This window comes from Trachinotus anak, unplaced genomic scaffold (assembly GCF_046630095.1).
Source record: "Trachinotus anak isolate AG129_WGS33_773 ecotype Australia unplaced genomic scaffold, CSIRO_AGI_Tana_v1 ptg000018l, whole genome shotgun sequence".
NCBI lineage: Eukaryota > Metazoa > Chordata > Actinopteri > Carangiformes > Carangidae > Trachinotus > Trachinotus anak.
Genome location: NW_027273869.1, coordinates 6,759,721 through 6,775,881, shown reverse-complemented (window position 1 = coordinate 6,775,881; position 16,161 = coordinate 6,759,721). Strand labels below are relative to the sequence as shown.

Here is a 16,161-nt window from a genome sequence, read left to right as displayed (position 1 = left end):
CTGGTTGAGTTTGAGTGAGAAATACTTTAATGAATTTTGACAGATGTCGTCATTGAATGCATTTTGTGTTGGAGCAGAAAAATAGTCCACAGTTTAGACCACTGTTTTGATGACTGTGTGATGACTAAACAGTGAAGTCAGCATTGAGAATTGCGTGAAACCCACTGCATAAAAAGTTAACTGATTCATATTGTCACTATGGTTACTACTTTTTGCCACCTACACATATAACCCACATCTACAGTCACGACGTATCAGAATAGTCTGGGGGTGTTAAAGTTTTCAAATGAGGCAAATCAACAGGCGAAATAGACAAATGGATTGGGGAGAAGTGTGTATACTACAAATGTAAATTACATCACATTCATCATCACAAAATAAGTCCTGCAATGTACTGAACATCACAGTTCATGTTTCGACAGGGTGCAGTCATCTATATGTTTCTGTGATTCGCTCATCTTCCAGGTAAAGTGTACGTGTCTCACATTGTGGACTACCTGCGACACACCACGAGTCGCAGCTCAGAAGACAGCGGACTGGAGGAGCTTTGCAACATGCTGGATCCAGAACACAAAGATGTCTCCATTGACCTGGACACATACCACGCCGTCATGAGGGAGTGGATTGATGACTGCCGCAACAACGGGTAAAGGCAGACGTACAAAATGAACGCAGGGCCTTTAGAATTGTTGTTTGTAACATTGGGTGTTTAGTTTTTGAAATGTTGGGAGGTTTTGATTCGTTTTGAAAGTGTTTTTATATAACATGACTTTGCGATTAAAGTTGGATGAGGTCAAGCTTTTTTTGAAATGAATCGGCCTTTAGCCAGATGCTGAATCCAGGTTCAGCAGTGCTGTTATGTAGCTACATGCTAGGACCTCCCTGTATGTGGAGAGAAGAGAAACTAAAAGTCCCTTTTAGGCTGTCAGTATCATAAATCAATACTGGATTTAGTGTCAGATAAAAAATACACCTTTTGCTGGCACTTAACATTTTTGTCTTGTGAGAGTACCTACTTTAATTTGGAGGTATGTTAATAGAAAAATTTCATTAGAAACTTTGTGTTAGTGAATTTTCTAACCCAGACATGCACTATGACTAAATTATTAGCTCCACATGTTTGCTGTTTCCTTACACAGATTTGTAGTTATCAGACTTTCCAACCTCTTAAACATGGTGTGAAAAGGAGAAGACACCTTACATCATCCCTGCTGGCCCTGTACTTTCTGAACAGCCACTAATAGTTTGAGCTATGCACGAACATAGAGATGTGTAGGCGGGTTATGCATCAGATGAGAGATTACCGGTGTTCATTTTTTCCACATAGTTTCAAATGTGAGTGTCTCCATTTAACATTGTGTCCTTTGTCTTAGAGGCAGTTTTGCATCTTCATCACACTGCCCTCTGCCCTCTGTCAGGTCTATATCAGATGTGCATTTGACAGGAGCATTCTCCTTTACTCTCGATACAACGTTACAGGAATTACACAAATTCTGGGATTAAAAGTCAAAATATTTGATGTTAATACTATAGTCATTTATCTCTTAAGCAAGTAAGAAACCTGTGAGACCTGATGCATCTTGGCCATTCTGTTCTGCTTTTTAAATGTAAATAAAACTAAAGTCTTCTTACTTTGAAGGGTTGTAACTGTGACAGTAGAGTTCCAGTTTTTTGTGCGTATGCATCTTGATACTAAGAAGCCCAAAGCAGCTGACCACACTCTTGTGTAACTTTGAAATGAGTAAGGCATGTGCACCAATGAGCCAGCTGTCTTTGCAGTACAGCTAGAGTGCTCAATGTGCCAGGCACCAAAAATTAAACAGTTCAAGAAATCACTGCTGCATCAGAAACACATTAGGAGGAGTCCAAGAGCAACACCATAGTGTATGACTGCCAGAGTTGGGCAAGAGATCATGAAAGTAACTGATACTGCACATTTTGTTATTTGATTTCTCTGCTTTATCTCAGGGAAGAGCCAGCAGATGACGTCACTCAAGACTCAGTCAAACTCAGAGACAGCCTGTCTGGTGAGTGTGCAATGTAAACACTCACATGTTAGCTTTTCATATCCTTGTATTGTACACATGTCTAATTTTGATGACACTTGGAGCTTTAATAATATGTTTTGTGTGTTTTGGACTTGTGTGTTTTAGCCAAAAGGTCCATGCTGCTCAATATGACCTCAGGAAGCTTAGAGGCCTTTGGAGGGGAGGCATCCAGAGCAGAATTGTAAGTAATGTGTGTGAAGTAGTGCTGTGTTCTTTATAAATGGGCCATACCATGCCAGTATTTGTATATTACCACCCACACATGTCCTTGATAAGATAAGTTGCATTATGCCTGTATGTATTTTTCCCCTCTCAGTGAGACGTCAGAGCTGGTGTATTGTGTTGCTGACCTCCAGATGAGTAACCAAAAGCTCCAGGAAGAGGTGAGGAAGCTGAAGCAGGTGGTGGAAGGCATGGAGGACACCAACCAGAAGCTGGCAGAGGAAAATGAGGATCTACGCAATCAGGCCAGGGTGTAAGAAGCACTTGCATACTTGAACGCACATACACTGCACAGTTTTACTGTAGCACGTGGTGGTTCGTTGACTTTCATCTATGTTTATCTCTTGCACAGCAACCAGCAGCTAGCCCAGAAGGAGAAGATGCTGAAGGAGGAGGTGGAGGAGATGAAGGCTACGCTGAGCTGTACAGAGGAAGGAAGAGCTCGCGCCTCCGCACACAGCAAACATGTGGTCAGTCAAAATCAAGCAGCACATAGAAGATCTCTAAAAGTGTGTTTTGCTCACATGCTAAGAGTTGGCATGTGTCTGTTATTTTCTTACAAAGGGTTTATTCTTACTCGGTCTGAAGACAAATGCAGCTGGAATTTACTGTATGATAGAAAACAAGTCATAGCATCAGCTGTTACTGACCCCATTTAGATTAAAATAAAAATTCTTGTTGTGCAACTTCATTTTTTGAAGCTCTGCCCCTTTGACTTGAACCCCATCTAATGACTGAAAAATAGAACTTTTTCTTATGTATTGCATTGCTGTAATTTTTTAGGCAATCATGGATTCCTCTAAAACAAATGATGTATTTAAAATTCACGTGAAATTTATTAACAGACTTTGACTTGCAGTTTGCATGTGTTTCAGCCATGTACATTGGTGCATAGGGCTTGTAACATGCAAATAGAGTGTATAAAGGTAAATGGTTGTATTAGTAACATGACATTCAACTTGGAAAATGTTTGGCACCTTAAGAAAAATGGTGTAAGCTTTGAACGAGGCCCCGGTGTCTCAGCCAGAGTCCACATCCCACATTACATTTGAATTTGAAATGATTGAAACATACAGTCTAAGTATGCTTTTATACATTTTACAAAGTCTTTAGGTATTTGGTAGTTTGGTAATATTTTAAATGCACAATGGCAATGTCAATGGCTGAGAATATGTTTCCATAGATTCTATTGATTGCTTTTCTTCTTTTTTAGGAGAAAGAGAACCAGAGTCTCATTGCCAAGATTGCTTCTCTTCAGGAAGAGGTACTTCACTGTGTAAAGATGACTTTTGTCAAAGCAGTTGATAGTTATATCAATGGCCTGACTTCACAGGGCATCAGAAGCACTCATCTATTCATAGATAGCTTACAGAGAGTATGTTGTTGTAAGTTTGTTCATGAAAGGATGTGAATGGGTGTCCTCACTCCCCTCTGATGGCTCCCCAGAACTTCAGGGTCACCATGGAGACAGACGAGCTTCAGAGGAGAATAGCAGAGCTGTGTGACATTAACGCTGACCTTCAGGTACCTTTTTTTTTATTGTCTGTGCACAATCATTTTTACATTTTGCTCTGGATTACTACATATCTACTCTCTTACTCTGTCTTCCACACACATTCAATTTATACCTGCCTTCCTTCCTCACAAAATGACCTTTGCATTGTAAATCTGTCTCAGGCACATAACACATAATACTGTGTCGACCTTGTTGTCATCTCATTGTGCTTCCGTTATGTTTTTATGCAACTGTCTTTTCCTTGGCCTCAGGTGCAAATTCACTCTTTTGATGCTGTTGTTAGTGAAAAGGAAGCGGTCATACTGGAGGTCAGTATCTTATTTGGTTTTATTATCCATTTTACTGTCACTGTAAATCTTTTGCTATTTGTGGCAGTTCTTAATCATTTGTTACATGAAATAGCTTGAGCCTCATCCTCGTTTCCATTTGTCTGTGAAACACAAACTGTCCCGCCTCCTTTTTACAGAAAAGCAGACAGATGGATGAGCTGAAGGCAGCAGTGGAGGAATACTCCTCCATTACAGAGGTCAGTGTGTTGAATTTTACATTAAATCATTATTTCAACTTGTATGCATCAATAGCCCCTAATAGTTTCTCAGAGATGCTTTCATATGTTCCTTATCTCTTGGCTTGTTTTTGCTTAATGCCAGTGCAGCCATTTTACATTCTCATTAGAAAATATTTGGTCTACTTCCACCATTTTTTTTCAGCTGAAATCAGATTTTGACTGATTTCCTGTGCACAGCAGTGGAAAATCCTTCAGTTGTTGTGGAATTGTGTTAAATTAGATTTGGGAAAGAGAAGAGTCACTGAAGACATTATCAGGTGTCATAAATATTTATTACGATATAGTAACACTAAAATCAGATTTGAAATATTGACTCTGAGCTTAAGGTAGTAATTTGTTTTCATGTAAATATTTAGGAAACAATTTAAAGCTAAATCCCTTATTGTAATTGAACTGGTAAAATATCATTTTATTTTACTGCCCAGACAATTCTCTGTATCCAGTGTGTTGGTTCAATTATCATTGTGTGTTAGTTTGGTTGTGAGGACCAACTGTGGGAATTAAATCACCTGCTGTCCCTACACACGCAGGCCTGGTATCTCACAGCTGAAAGGGTATGCTCTGTAGTTGACCTCTAAATATCTAATCGGACAGACTGAGACATGGTTGGTTTCTGTGTTGTTGGTTCCAGCTACTAAGAGCAGACAAAAGCAAACTGGAGAACCAGATGCAGATGATGCATCCAGACCTGGCTGGGTAAGTAAACCAAGAATGACCTGGGAGTGGGGTTTCCGATGTTAACATTGAAGGTTATCGCACTACCAAGGAAGTAGATATTAGCCACTTTTTTGTTTCTGTATTATTTTTTTGGATAAGAAACCACCTGAGGCTACAAACTTTATCTTTATGTAATAACTTTTTATGAAGTTTGTTGTTCTGGTCTTCTGGAAACATGTCCTCTACTACCTTCTCTAATTAATGTCTTTAATGTGGTTGCACCTCACCTCTCCTTCTGTCTCTCTCAGGGCTGGTCTGTCCCTGTCGGTGGCCTACAGGTTGAACCAGAGCAGCTTAGGGTCCCTACAGACAGAACTGGCTCTGGCACAGTCACCACTGGAGGTCAGCACTCCCCTACTCTGGCCATCTGTCTCATTTGCTCAACTTTCCTTTTCCCCTCTCTTCTTCTTGCTCTTATTCTCACATCTCTTACTCGTCTGTTCCTTCTTCTCTCATTTTCTCTTATATTCTGACATGTATCCTCATTTTTCTGCACACAGTCTCTGGTCCTTTCGTATTTTATGTCTGACAGAATTCATGGCTGTGGCAACTCCTGGACATCTTCCTTGTAGCTGCTAAACTGCTGCACATTTAAACCTGAATGCTCACTACACAGAAACACAATATTCACACCGAACAACCACCCCAGCAGCTAGTAGTGGCTGTGTTATGTAATCTCAGTTTTTAGTGCCCTTGATACCAATGGTTATTCTGAGAATCTGTATGCCTACAGGCAGGTGATCAATCTCTGAAGAGTTTTCTGTCGGGCTTCCCACATATTTTCACACAATACAAAGCACTGTGTGAACATTAGATGCTGTTCTTCACATGCTACATGCTTGTCCAGTCTCTCTGCAGTAGTTAGACTGATGATAACTGCTTTAAGCATCTTTTGCTCATTCATGTAAAATGCATTGCTATCTCCCACAGGCCTCCCATGACCATTTGTCCACTAATATGAGCTTTGCCTCTCCGCTGGATGAGACGCTGGACAGGGAGGTGTTGCTGATGCTGCAGGGCCCCAGTCCTGAACACATGGCCCTGGAGTTCAAGAGCCTATTAAACAAACTGGTAACCAAGCCCTGACTTGACCTTGGACTCATTAGCATCTAAAATAGTCTCATTGTTTTATCGTTTTAAGTGTTTTATATGTTACATTTTAGATGTGAATTCATCTTGAAAGTGTGACTCTGTCTCAGTCAGCACAAAACCAGCTTGGCATTAGTTGTAGCATTTGTTAAAAATTATTTTGTTGCAAAGACTAACATCTTAAAAGTTTAGCTTGAAATGTCAGTTAAATGTGCCCAGTTCCTTTTGTATGTTCAGCTACAGCCAGCCACAAGCTAAATTTGACAACATAACAGGTTGAACAGTTAAACCACAGTGTGGTTACTGTTGAGAAATGACTGATCTTTGTCTCAGACTAGAGCCTTGACTTGGACTTAGTGTAGGTCACTTTTCTGTGTATATGTATGAGCTTCCCCTTACTAATGAAACATAGTTACTATTGTGTTGGAGTAACTGTTGTGTAGCATAAGAAGTACAGTAGTGTCAGTCAGTCAAAAAGGAAGTGTCAGTCAACTTTCATCCAGGCACATTTATGGTATTGTATCACATTAGGTTTATGAATGCATGTAGTACATGTAAATGTTTTCCCTCTCTGAAGCATCTTTATGTCTCTCAGAAAAGGGATTTCAGGGACGAAACAGACTCTGTCTTGTCTACAGTTAGAGGCTTGTTGGATGACCTCACACAGCCGGGAGCCAACATGGACACCGGTCTTCAGGTCAGATGCTCACACACTTTCATTCACACATTAAATTTTTATGTTCTGTGACAGCCCACTTATGACACTAATTGTAAGAAAAGTTGCAGATTAACTGTATTGTGCAGTCTTAGTCATTGTGTGCATTCCTGTGTGTTTGCATACTGGTTGCCTACAGGCTGATTTGAGGCTGTAAGGGCAGTGTCAGTACTTTTTTTTTTTTTTTTTTTTTTTTTTTTTTTTATATATGAATCACAAAATTATATAATGTGATCTCTATCTTCCTCTCCCTCCACCTGTTGCTCTCTTTTTCTATCTATCACTGTCTATCTGCTCCTGCTCTCCTTCCCACCCACTATCTCTCCTCTCTAGAGATCTCTCACTTATATAACTCTCCAACAGGCCCCATCCAAGCAGAGCTGTTTAGTCAGTGTGTTGTACCATGAACACAGCCCACTCCCCTCCTCCCTCACACTGACTTTCTGTATCTCTCTGTCTCGCTCGCTCTTTCTCTCTTTCCCCCCTCCTCCTGCATTGTTGCCACTCTGCATTCATTAGCCACGTACTGCCATACAGCAGTAAACATACCAAATGAGACAGAAATCATTAGTGGAGCAGAGCTGTACCAGTACAAGTCTGTCCTCTGTTGGTTCTTCAGTGTGCTGCCTGACAAGGAAAGATTTTGTCAGTAAGGCATCAGAAGTTTTTGGAGACGTAAAAGACACTCAGCTATTTAGGCTGTGCAACAGCCTACTTCCTGTCACCCAAGCGAGAGGCTGACCCCTTGGCCTTGTCTTCCCACAGACGGTGCAGGCCGAGCTGGACACGAGGAGGGCAGACTGGGCCCTCAGCCTGGACCAGCTGGCCCAATACACAGACTCCCTGGAGAAGGAGCTGATCAAAATGGCCAGTAACATGAGGAGGTCCCGCACTGAGATCCTGCACCTTTCAGTCAGGTGAGAAGACTTTGCCTGTGTGTCTGTGGCTGTGTGTGGAAAAAAAAGTGGGCAGTCAGAAATGTGTGAGCTACCGAGCGCTGAAGTGACTGATGTTGTTATGAGAGCAGAGGAAGATGAAAGCGAAATACCAGAGGAAGATGGAAGAGAATAGAACTGCACTGAATCTTGTGCTGGCTAATTAAAGACAACTTGACTTTAAGGAAGAGAAACATTTCTTTGAGGTGGGACTGCTTTTTGCAGCAGTGATGTCATTGGTTGAATAAAACCCAAGTAGGCAGGGCTAAAGAATATTCTGGCTAAGTAAGGTAAAACCGACACCACTGAGGAGCACATTAGCAACAGAGAAAGGAGCTGATTAAATCTATTTATTTAATTGATTTTTTTTCTATCTATTAACAACTGATAAGACGCAGTCTAAACATGATGAGTTATCTAGGTTAACTGGTTAGTATAGTAGAAGCTTGTTAGGATGTCTGCAGAGCTTTCAGGATCTTAAGTGCTACAAAGTCCTGAATGAAAAACTTACTGGGGAGGGCTTAAGAGGGTTTTATGCAAACAATGAAGCTCTGCCTCTGAGCAGTTCATGTTTATAAAACTTTATCAGTCTACATAAATAACACCACACACACCACTTCATATCAGACCTCTGCAAATGTCTCTGAGGTGGGTATCCTTGCTCTCCAGCGCTCTGTCTCAGTTGGCTAGTCGGTTGCACTGAGTGGGGAAAAGACGCGTCAATCATTCTGACCTCAGTGACCTTAAAAGGCCCACCTCACTAGCTTCGGGTTTGGGCCATTTCTGGACTTCAGTCTGACTGTGTGTGGATGGGTTTTCCTCGTGCTGTGTGTGTGTGTGTGTGTGTGTCTGTTTGTGTGTGTGTTCATGGAGACGGACATCCCCTTCAGATATATAACAGAGCTGGTGTGGTCGAGTATCAGACCAGGGAGGGAGAACTGGTCAGGGATTTACTGGTGCTCAGTTGCCAGGGTGAACTCAGGAACTTTAATATTGTAGTGTTTAATATTTAATATACTGAAGAGGGCTCATTGTAGGTACAGCTCTACCTCATGCTCTGCAGTATCTACAGACTGTTCAGAGTAAGACTGGATTGTAAAACAGTGCTGGGATTAGGACTTTGTAGGACACATTTGAGAATCTGTGTGTATTCTGAGATTAGAGGGTCGGGCAGGGACTGGATCTAAGAAACTGAAGTGAAGGAATCGATATTGGGCCAGTCGGAGAACTGGCGCTGGTCACCCTGGGCAACAGAATGGGACACTGCATGGGCCTGCGGATTGGGTACAGTATGTCCACTGTGCTGTCTTGCAGGATCTCTGTGGATGTGTTTTTCTAACTCTGTGGACAGTTAAGACTGCATCGATAATTTGTGCATTTCTTTCACATTTCTCTGGAAAAACAAATAATCTGTCAGCTGTTTGTTTTTTTTATTTTTTTAAATACCATGATTGTGTATCATTGTATGCAGGGTGCAGGAGCAGGAGAACCAGAAGCGACAGCTGTGTGAGGAGCTGGAGCAGCTAAAGACACCCCAGGACAGCAGAGAGGCCTCATGCCAGACACCTGCACCAGAGGAAGAGGTTAGAGGGAAGGGGAGGAAGTGGGTTTCAATCTATAAACCTATATTTAATAAACAGCAACTACTTGGTTCCACCATTCTCATAAGTAATTTTTAGATTTAATCTGTGGTCAGTATACATTGTTTTTAAAATGCTGAAAGTCATGTGCTCCTTCTGGGAGGTGAACAAGCGTCACACCATTTAAATGTTCACAGGATTGAAAAGTATGAGATACATTTTTCACATGTATGTTTTTGTTTGTAACATACAGACAGGGATACTGGATGGTTTGCTCAGAGAGCAGTGCCAGAGCTCATACTGTATTCAAACAGATGGAGTATCTGGTAGAAGAGAGGGGGTGTGCGTGTGTGCGTGTGTGCGTGTGTGTGTGTGTGTGTGTGTGTGTGCGCGTGTGTGCGTGTATGTGTGTGTGATGTGACTACACACCTACGCACAGCTCCTTGCACAAAATGCACTAGCACATGCTTGAACATTTCCGGTACAGCACCATTGTTTTTATTGGAAAACATAATGAGCTTTGTGTTGAGGTGGACAGATCTGCACACAGTGTCCTGGTTGTCCTTAACAAACAATGAAGCGCTCACTCTGAAGTGATTTAATCAGCATAGCTAACTGGATTAAGAAAAATCATTGTAGTACTTTAATATTTTTGTGACAGCTTTTTTTAAAGTGGCTATTACTGTGATGTGTCTGTAAGGCCATGGTGGTTGTCACAGCTCACGCTCGTGCAGGTTTTTCCCATCTCACCTATACCAGATTTTGTCTTTCTATGTTTTTTTTTTTTTTTTTTTATAGACTGGAGATGGAGACTTGGACTGGGATGAGGAGTTTGCCCTCCAAGACTTCCTTAAGAACGAGCTAGCTGAGAGGAATTGTCGGGTGCAGGACGGGCAAACGGAAAGCAGGCCTGAGGATACGGTGGATAAATTAACAGACAAAGGTGAAGAGGAGGACACGGAGGAGAGGTGGATGGTGGTGGATACAGCAGGAGAAGGAGAGGTCAGGGACACGTCGACTCCTCTGTCTGCCCTCTCTGGGGAGACCCAGGCTGGGCAGGGCACAGTGGAAAAGAATCAAGGTGAGTGTCGACACCAAGATGGATGTGAACGATCACTTCACACCGACATCTCAACACTTGAACTACTAAGCTATAATTATAACCTTTTTTGTTTTTCAACAGATTAAATGTTCTGATTTATCTCAGAGGGTTATTCCTTGAGCCTTTAATATCCTGTATATATATCAGAATTATCCAAGACTGGAACCTCATAAATCAAAGATAAATAGGGCTAAATATGGTTTAATATTTTTCTAGCCCTGTTGTAACCCCTGTGCTCACCATGTTCCCAGCTCTGGATCAAACTCAGTAGGATTAACAGTAAAAATAAGCCTTGAGCTGGACTCATGGAACAAGAATGTGAGCTAATACATCCAGCTTCTTTTTACCAGGAGAATATGGTAACAATAGTTTGATTTTAAAAACAGTAGACAAACATTTCCTAAATTGAATGATTATTGAAATGACACATTTTTATACATGAACACAACTTGTTTGTGCTGAGGGTCTCAAACACTTGGCTAATTTTAAATGGAAGACTCTCTTCTGTCACTATATACTTTATATTATCTTATTGAGTAGACTGTGAAAGGCAAGCTATAATTTTACCCACACCCAGATTAGGTCTGCATTTGTTATTGCTTACATTGATTATAACTATCTCTGCTAATCCACAGCTAATGTTAAATCAGACTTCCTTCTGTAGGGACAAGAGAAATGCACATTAATGTTACTGATTACTGTCAGCAGCGATATTTCAGTTATAGGAGTCTTTCCTACTCTCTTAAGTTATTGTGAAGCCAAGAAGCAGTTTTTAATGTAAGGCCAACTAAAACATGTCATGACTTCACAGACTAGTCCAGCTGGTGCATCAAGCTGCAGGTTTCACAGTGTCTTACAAAGTCCTTCACAGGATAAACTCTGGTGAACAACAGCTTACAGACGCCATTATTGTCTTTGAGTGTTGATTTTTGTGTGTGTGTGTGTGTGTGTGTGTGTGTGTGTGTGTGTGTGTGTGTGTGTGTGTGTGTGTGTGTGTGTGTGTGTGTGTGTGTGTGTGTGTGTGTGTGTGTGTGTGTGAGAGAGAGCCAGTGGGAGTGGATTATCCCCCTGTAATCCATAGGAGTCACAGGGCACTCAGCCACCCTTGAAGCACAAGCACAAGTACAGTACACACACTCACTGTCTGTAAGGATACACACACTCTGAGGCCCCTGGAAGTAGACCCCTGCCTTCTATGGTTGTTGTGGCCCTGGGCTTCTAAAGGTTGTGTGTGAGAGTGAAAGTGAGTGTGTGTGCGTGTCCACACAATACGTGAAATCCTCTCTTCCTCAAGGTCCTTCTATGGCCAGGTGTAAGACTGGTCCGAGTGCATGAAGTGAGCTCAGTAATCCCCCATTCCTCTGCCTGCATGAGTGGCTGGCAGGCAGAGAGACAGAAAACGAGAGTGCAAATGTGGTCATTAATGCCACCTTAGCCATGCATGGTATTTTAACCCCGCTGCCCCTCCCTCAGCACAGTGCCTTGCATAATAGACAGTCTGACCTTCTACGGTAAAAGGTGGGGTTGCTTTTTTGGCGCGTCTATTAACCCTTGTAGAAAAACTAGGTTTAGGTTTTAAATTAACAGCTTCTTTGTTTTGTCCTTTTTTTTCCCCAAACCTCATGTTTCCTACATTCATTTTTTTCCTGTTTTTTATTTCATTATTGTCCTGTTCTTCCTCTTTGTCTGACACACAGAAACTGCAGCCTGCAATGACTCAGAGCCAGAGGTGAACTGTCAACCTTTGCAGGTAAATTGAACTGTGAAATATCCCTGTTATGGGATGAGGTGTGTGTACAGTATAAGATGCTCGCCATGCTTGTGTGACCTTTGTGTATTAATGTTTCACTCTATTCCCCTTAATATTTGACTAAATATTGACCTATTTAAATACATGACTTGTTAAAATGGCCAAAATCTTTAACTTGTATGGTATTAATGAGGCATTTTGTTTTCCTTAAAACACAGACAAGTAAACTTTAGAAAACCTAATTTCCTTCAAGTGCTAGGTATGGTATTTCAGAATAAACTAAAAGTTGGACATCATAATTCTCCTTCAGCCCAGTGGGCTGTTGCTAAGTGAAGTTGCATAACTATGTAACTTGATACGAGGCCAAAGATGAGTAGTTATAACTACTCAAAATGGCCAAATTGACTTTCGATGCCTCACATGTGATTATTAGAGGATAATACCTTTTTTGACCTTGTGGAAACCTGTGTGTGTGTGTGTGTGTGTGTGTGTGTCTGTGTGTGTACTTGTACTTGTACTTGCTACATAGTGAGGACCAAAAAAAGTATTTTACTAACAGAGTGAGGACATTTTGGCCGGTTCTCACTTTTTGAGACACCTTCAAATCACATTTTGAGCGTTAAGACTTGGTTTTAGAGTTATGGTTAGAATTAGGTTTAGGTTTGGGTCAGGGTCAGGGTTAGGGTTAGGCACTCAGTTGTGATGGTTAAGGTTAGGGTAAGGGGCTAGGGAATGCATTATGTCAACGAGTGTCCTCACAAAGACAGAAGTACGTGTGTGTGTGTGTGTGTGTGTGTGTGTGTGTGTGTGTGTGTGTGTAGTGTAACAGAGCTTTTGTTCAGTTGTGACTTCCTGATTTATAATTAAGATCCCTTTCACTTCACCAAATGTTTTGATCCTCAACAACAATCTCAAAATAAGTTTCTCTCAGTTGAAAGCCTCATTGTTCACATGGATTTTGAAGGTTTTACTGCAGCTGAAGGAAAAAAAGTTTTAGTTAACATACTAAAAAATATGTTGAGAAGCCAGGATTATGTTAGGATTAATTTCAGCTGGGCTGTACAGAGGACAAGAAACTTCCACTGAACCACAGCACTGTGGTGGTTACAGATTGGAAGACGTGACTGACAGTTTAGTGTTTTGATTCTCACAGCTAACCTGAGAAACATGGGTTATGAAAGTAAACTTCTCTGCTGACTCTCTTTCACCCAGAATAACTACTGCTGATGTTCCTTTGTGCTAGTCACTGAGCCATCAGCTGCTCAGAGGTTGTAGATGTACTAGGCAGCAGCCAGGGGTGTCAAGAGGTACAAGAACAGATTTGATGCTCAGCTCACTTCCCTTGATTCAATAAAGTTTAACCTTTTTTTTTCATTTGGCGCACTGATCTTTGCTATTTTGGGAATATAGCCACACATTTGCTGTGTAGTTGTGTTAGGGAAGTAGGAAGTTCTGAGTAACAGTTGCAAGGGGATTGAAATGATACTTGAAAGGACCATGTTTGGCTGTTGTGGCACATTAACCCTCCATCCATCCATAATGTGTATACTTGAAAGTTGACAAAAAGCTTTAGACTTGCAGAAGATGAGTAATCACATCATCATATCACACTTTTTTTCACACTTGTATGGTAATGCACTGTACAAGCAGTGACTCTTTTGCAAACTCTTCCTGTTAGTGCAGTCCAGGATGCACTTACATATTAAATTTCAGAGTTTCAAATATCAGATAGGGGAATGTCCTTGAATGCACCATCAACAAGGAGGGCTTTAAAAACCCTTTCAGCCTCTGTGATGGACTATTTAAGACTGTGCAAGTTGATTTTCTTACAACTCTCAAATGAATGGGAAGCAATGACTGCCTGGAAGGTAGGAATACTTCAATGCTGTCTGCAACAATGTACAGTATCTGCTAGTTGTTCTTCTTCTCTGAATGCAATGTGAATGCACAATATAATATACCATATTACAGACACAATACTGTTATTGCCTTTAACTCCTTGTCCTCCTTTAGCTTCTGCACTTACTCTCTTTCTTTTTCTCTTATCGCCATTTGCCTACCAAATAGCTCTTCACATATCATTATTCACAGCCTCCTGTAATAGGCAGCAGATTGCATAGTTGAGCTGAAGCTCTGTGCTTCCTTATATAGAATGACAGTGATGAAACCTTAAGATCACACCGACGTAAAGGGAGAGGGACTCGCTGTTATTGGTGGAAGAAGAGATTATGCACCTGCATTTGAAGAAAGATATGTTTGAGATGTATTTTTGCATGAAATAGCAATGCATTTATACAATAACCTACACATTAGCTAACTGTAATCTTTTCTCTAAATCTTTTCTCACTTTCTGATCTTGGATGCTGTGCCTTCTTCTCACTTGCAGTCCTCAGTGTTTAATTTCATGCCTGCGAGGTTTACAAAACTAATTTAAACACTTCATCATTTCTGCAGTCAATATGAAAGTAATGTTTGCTTTTGGATTCCTATGAAGATGACAGTAATTGGGGATGTTTCCAACAACCCATCACTGGTGCTTTGTGCTGTCTGTTAGCTGTTAGATTTTATTGACTTTTTATGCACTGCCATCTCATCTGACAAAGATTTGTTTCTATTGACTGACTGTGGGCCTGCTGTTTGCTACATGGTTAATGTGTGTTGCTTGTTTGACCTTTTCATCCCTTTCCCTTTTCGAATATTTATCTATATTTTTGTTTCTCTCTCTGTCTCTCTCTCTCTGTGTGTGTGTGTGTGTGTGTGTGTGTGTGTGTCTTCAGGAAGAGGCAGCAGTGCTATTGAGCACCCACTCACAAGCTGTCAGCATTAGACACCCAGAGGCGGATGCTCTCCCTGATCCGTCCCACTCAGAGAACAGTAAGACCTCCACCACCCTCTCCCTCTCTCTCTCTCTCTGTTATTCACTCTCTATGTGGATCACTCACTATCTCTCTGTTTCTTTTTCTTTTCCCCTTACTGTCAGCTAGTCTCCAGTTCTACTGTTTTACATCTTAAGAGTGAGTCATGTCCTGACTCACTTGGTATGCTGTTTGTTTAGAGGAGAGAAGACTTAACTAAATCTTGCAAGATAAAAGTCAAACCCTACCAAATACCACAGAATGAACATCACTTTTGTTGTTGTTTTTTTTTTGTTTGTTTGTTTTGTTTTAATATAAAACAGAACTGCACGGCTTCTTTCTAAAATTTGTACTAAGCAAAGAACAAACTGCTTTACTGCTTGAAGCATCATTAACCGTGATTTGAAGGCAGACACAAATTTTCTTAACAGGATAAGTCAGATAATAATTTACTGATTGCTGCTAATTTAACTCTGGGTATAAACTAGATGAAGTGCTGTTCAAGAAAGGAAATGTTCTCAGATGATAAAGTTTGTTCAAATAATGTTTTCACAACATCAAATATTAAAGCAAATGCATTCATGAACAGCACACTTTTTAAAGAATTCCTAATGCACCCTGGGAAATGTACAAGCTGTTATCCTGCAATGCACCAACCATGACACTCCTATGATGCTTGACTCTGAAAAAATGTATAGATTAACTATTTTCCCTATCTTATCAGATGCCCCTGCAGAGTCTCATTCCAACGGTCCAGCCCAAAATTTGAGCAACTCACCTGAACAAGACCAAACAGTTACACTTGGTAACCCCCCTCCCATAGCAGCTGAGATGGTTTCTCCTGACAGCACATCAGCTGGACCAGATGAGACGATTATCCAGAGTGAGAGGTAACTGAAAAAATAAATCACTGGACGCAGTGATTAGTACTGGACTATATTTCTCTTACGGAAATTATAAATAGTATCAACATATTGCATTTATATGTTTAATATTCTGTTGTTTGAATATTTATAAAACTCCTGTCTACCACAGTCTTTTTTGCTACTACCACTAGGAGGCGC

General features: G+C 41.0%; 1 protein-coding gene across 9 annotated transcripts in view; it reads left to right on the top strand.

Annotated features, from left to right (window-relative positions):
- Nucleotides 1-16,161, top strand: part of lrmp (lymphoid-restricted membrane protein) — a 32,753-nt gene that overhangs the window by 3,687 nt on the left and 12,905 nt on the right. For all 9 annotated transcript variants that reach the window (XM_071501978.1, XM_071501979.1, XM_071501983.1 and 6 more), the window contains exons 4-22: nucleotides 466-646; nucleotides 1,969-2,027; nucleotides 2,154-2,229; nucleotides 2,365-2,523; nucleotides 2,623-2,740; nucleotides 3,484-3,534; nucleotides 3,717-3,794; nucleotides 4,038-4,094; nucleotides 4,253-4,312; nucleotides 4,986-5,050; nucleotides 5,320-5,413; nucleotides 6,002-6,142; nucleotides 6,756-6,857; nucleotides 7,641-7,792; nucleotides 9,282-9,393; nucleotides 10,189-10,471; nucleotides 12,190-12,242; nucleotides 15,020-15,116; nucleotides 15,822-15,987. In XM_071501978.1, coding sequence (XP_071358079.1) covers nucleotides 466-646; nucleotides 1,969-2,027; nucleotides 2,154-2,229; nucleotides 2,365-2,523; nucleotides 2,623-2,740; nucleotides 3,484-3,534; nucleotides 3,717-3,794; nucleotides 4,038-4,094; nucleotides 4,253-4,312; nucleotides 4,986-5,050; nucleotides 5,320-5,413; nucleotides 6,002-6,142; nucleotides 6,756-6,857; nucleotides 7,641-7,792; nucleotides 9,282-9,393; nucleotides 10,189-10,471; nucleotides 12,190-12,242; nucleotides 15,020-15,116; nucleotides 15,822-15,987 — 2,104 coding nt within the window. The remainder of the gene's footprint in view (nucleotides 1-465; nucleotides 647-1,968; nucleotides 2,028-2,153; nucleotides 2,230-2,364; nucleotides 2,524-2,622; nucleotides 2,741-3,483; nucleotides 3,535-3,716; nucleotides 3,795-4,037; nucleotides 4,095-4,252; nucleotides 4,313-4,985; nucleotides 5,051-5,319; nucleotides 5,414-6,001; nucleotides 6,143-6,755; nucleotides 6,858-7,640; nucleotides 7,793-9,281; nucleotides 9,394-10,188; nucleotides 10,472-12,189; nucleotides 12,243-15,019; nucleotides 15,117-15,821; nucleotides 15,988-16,161) is intronic.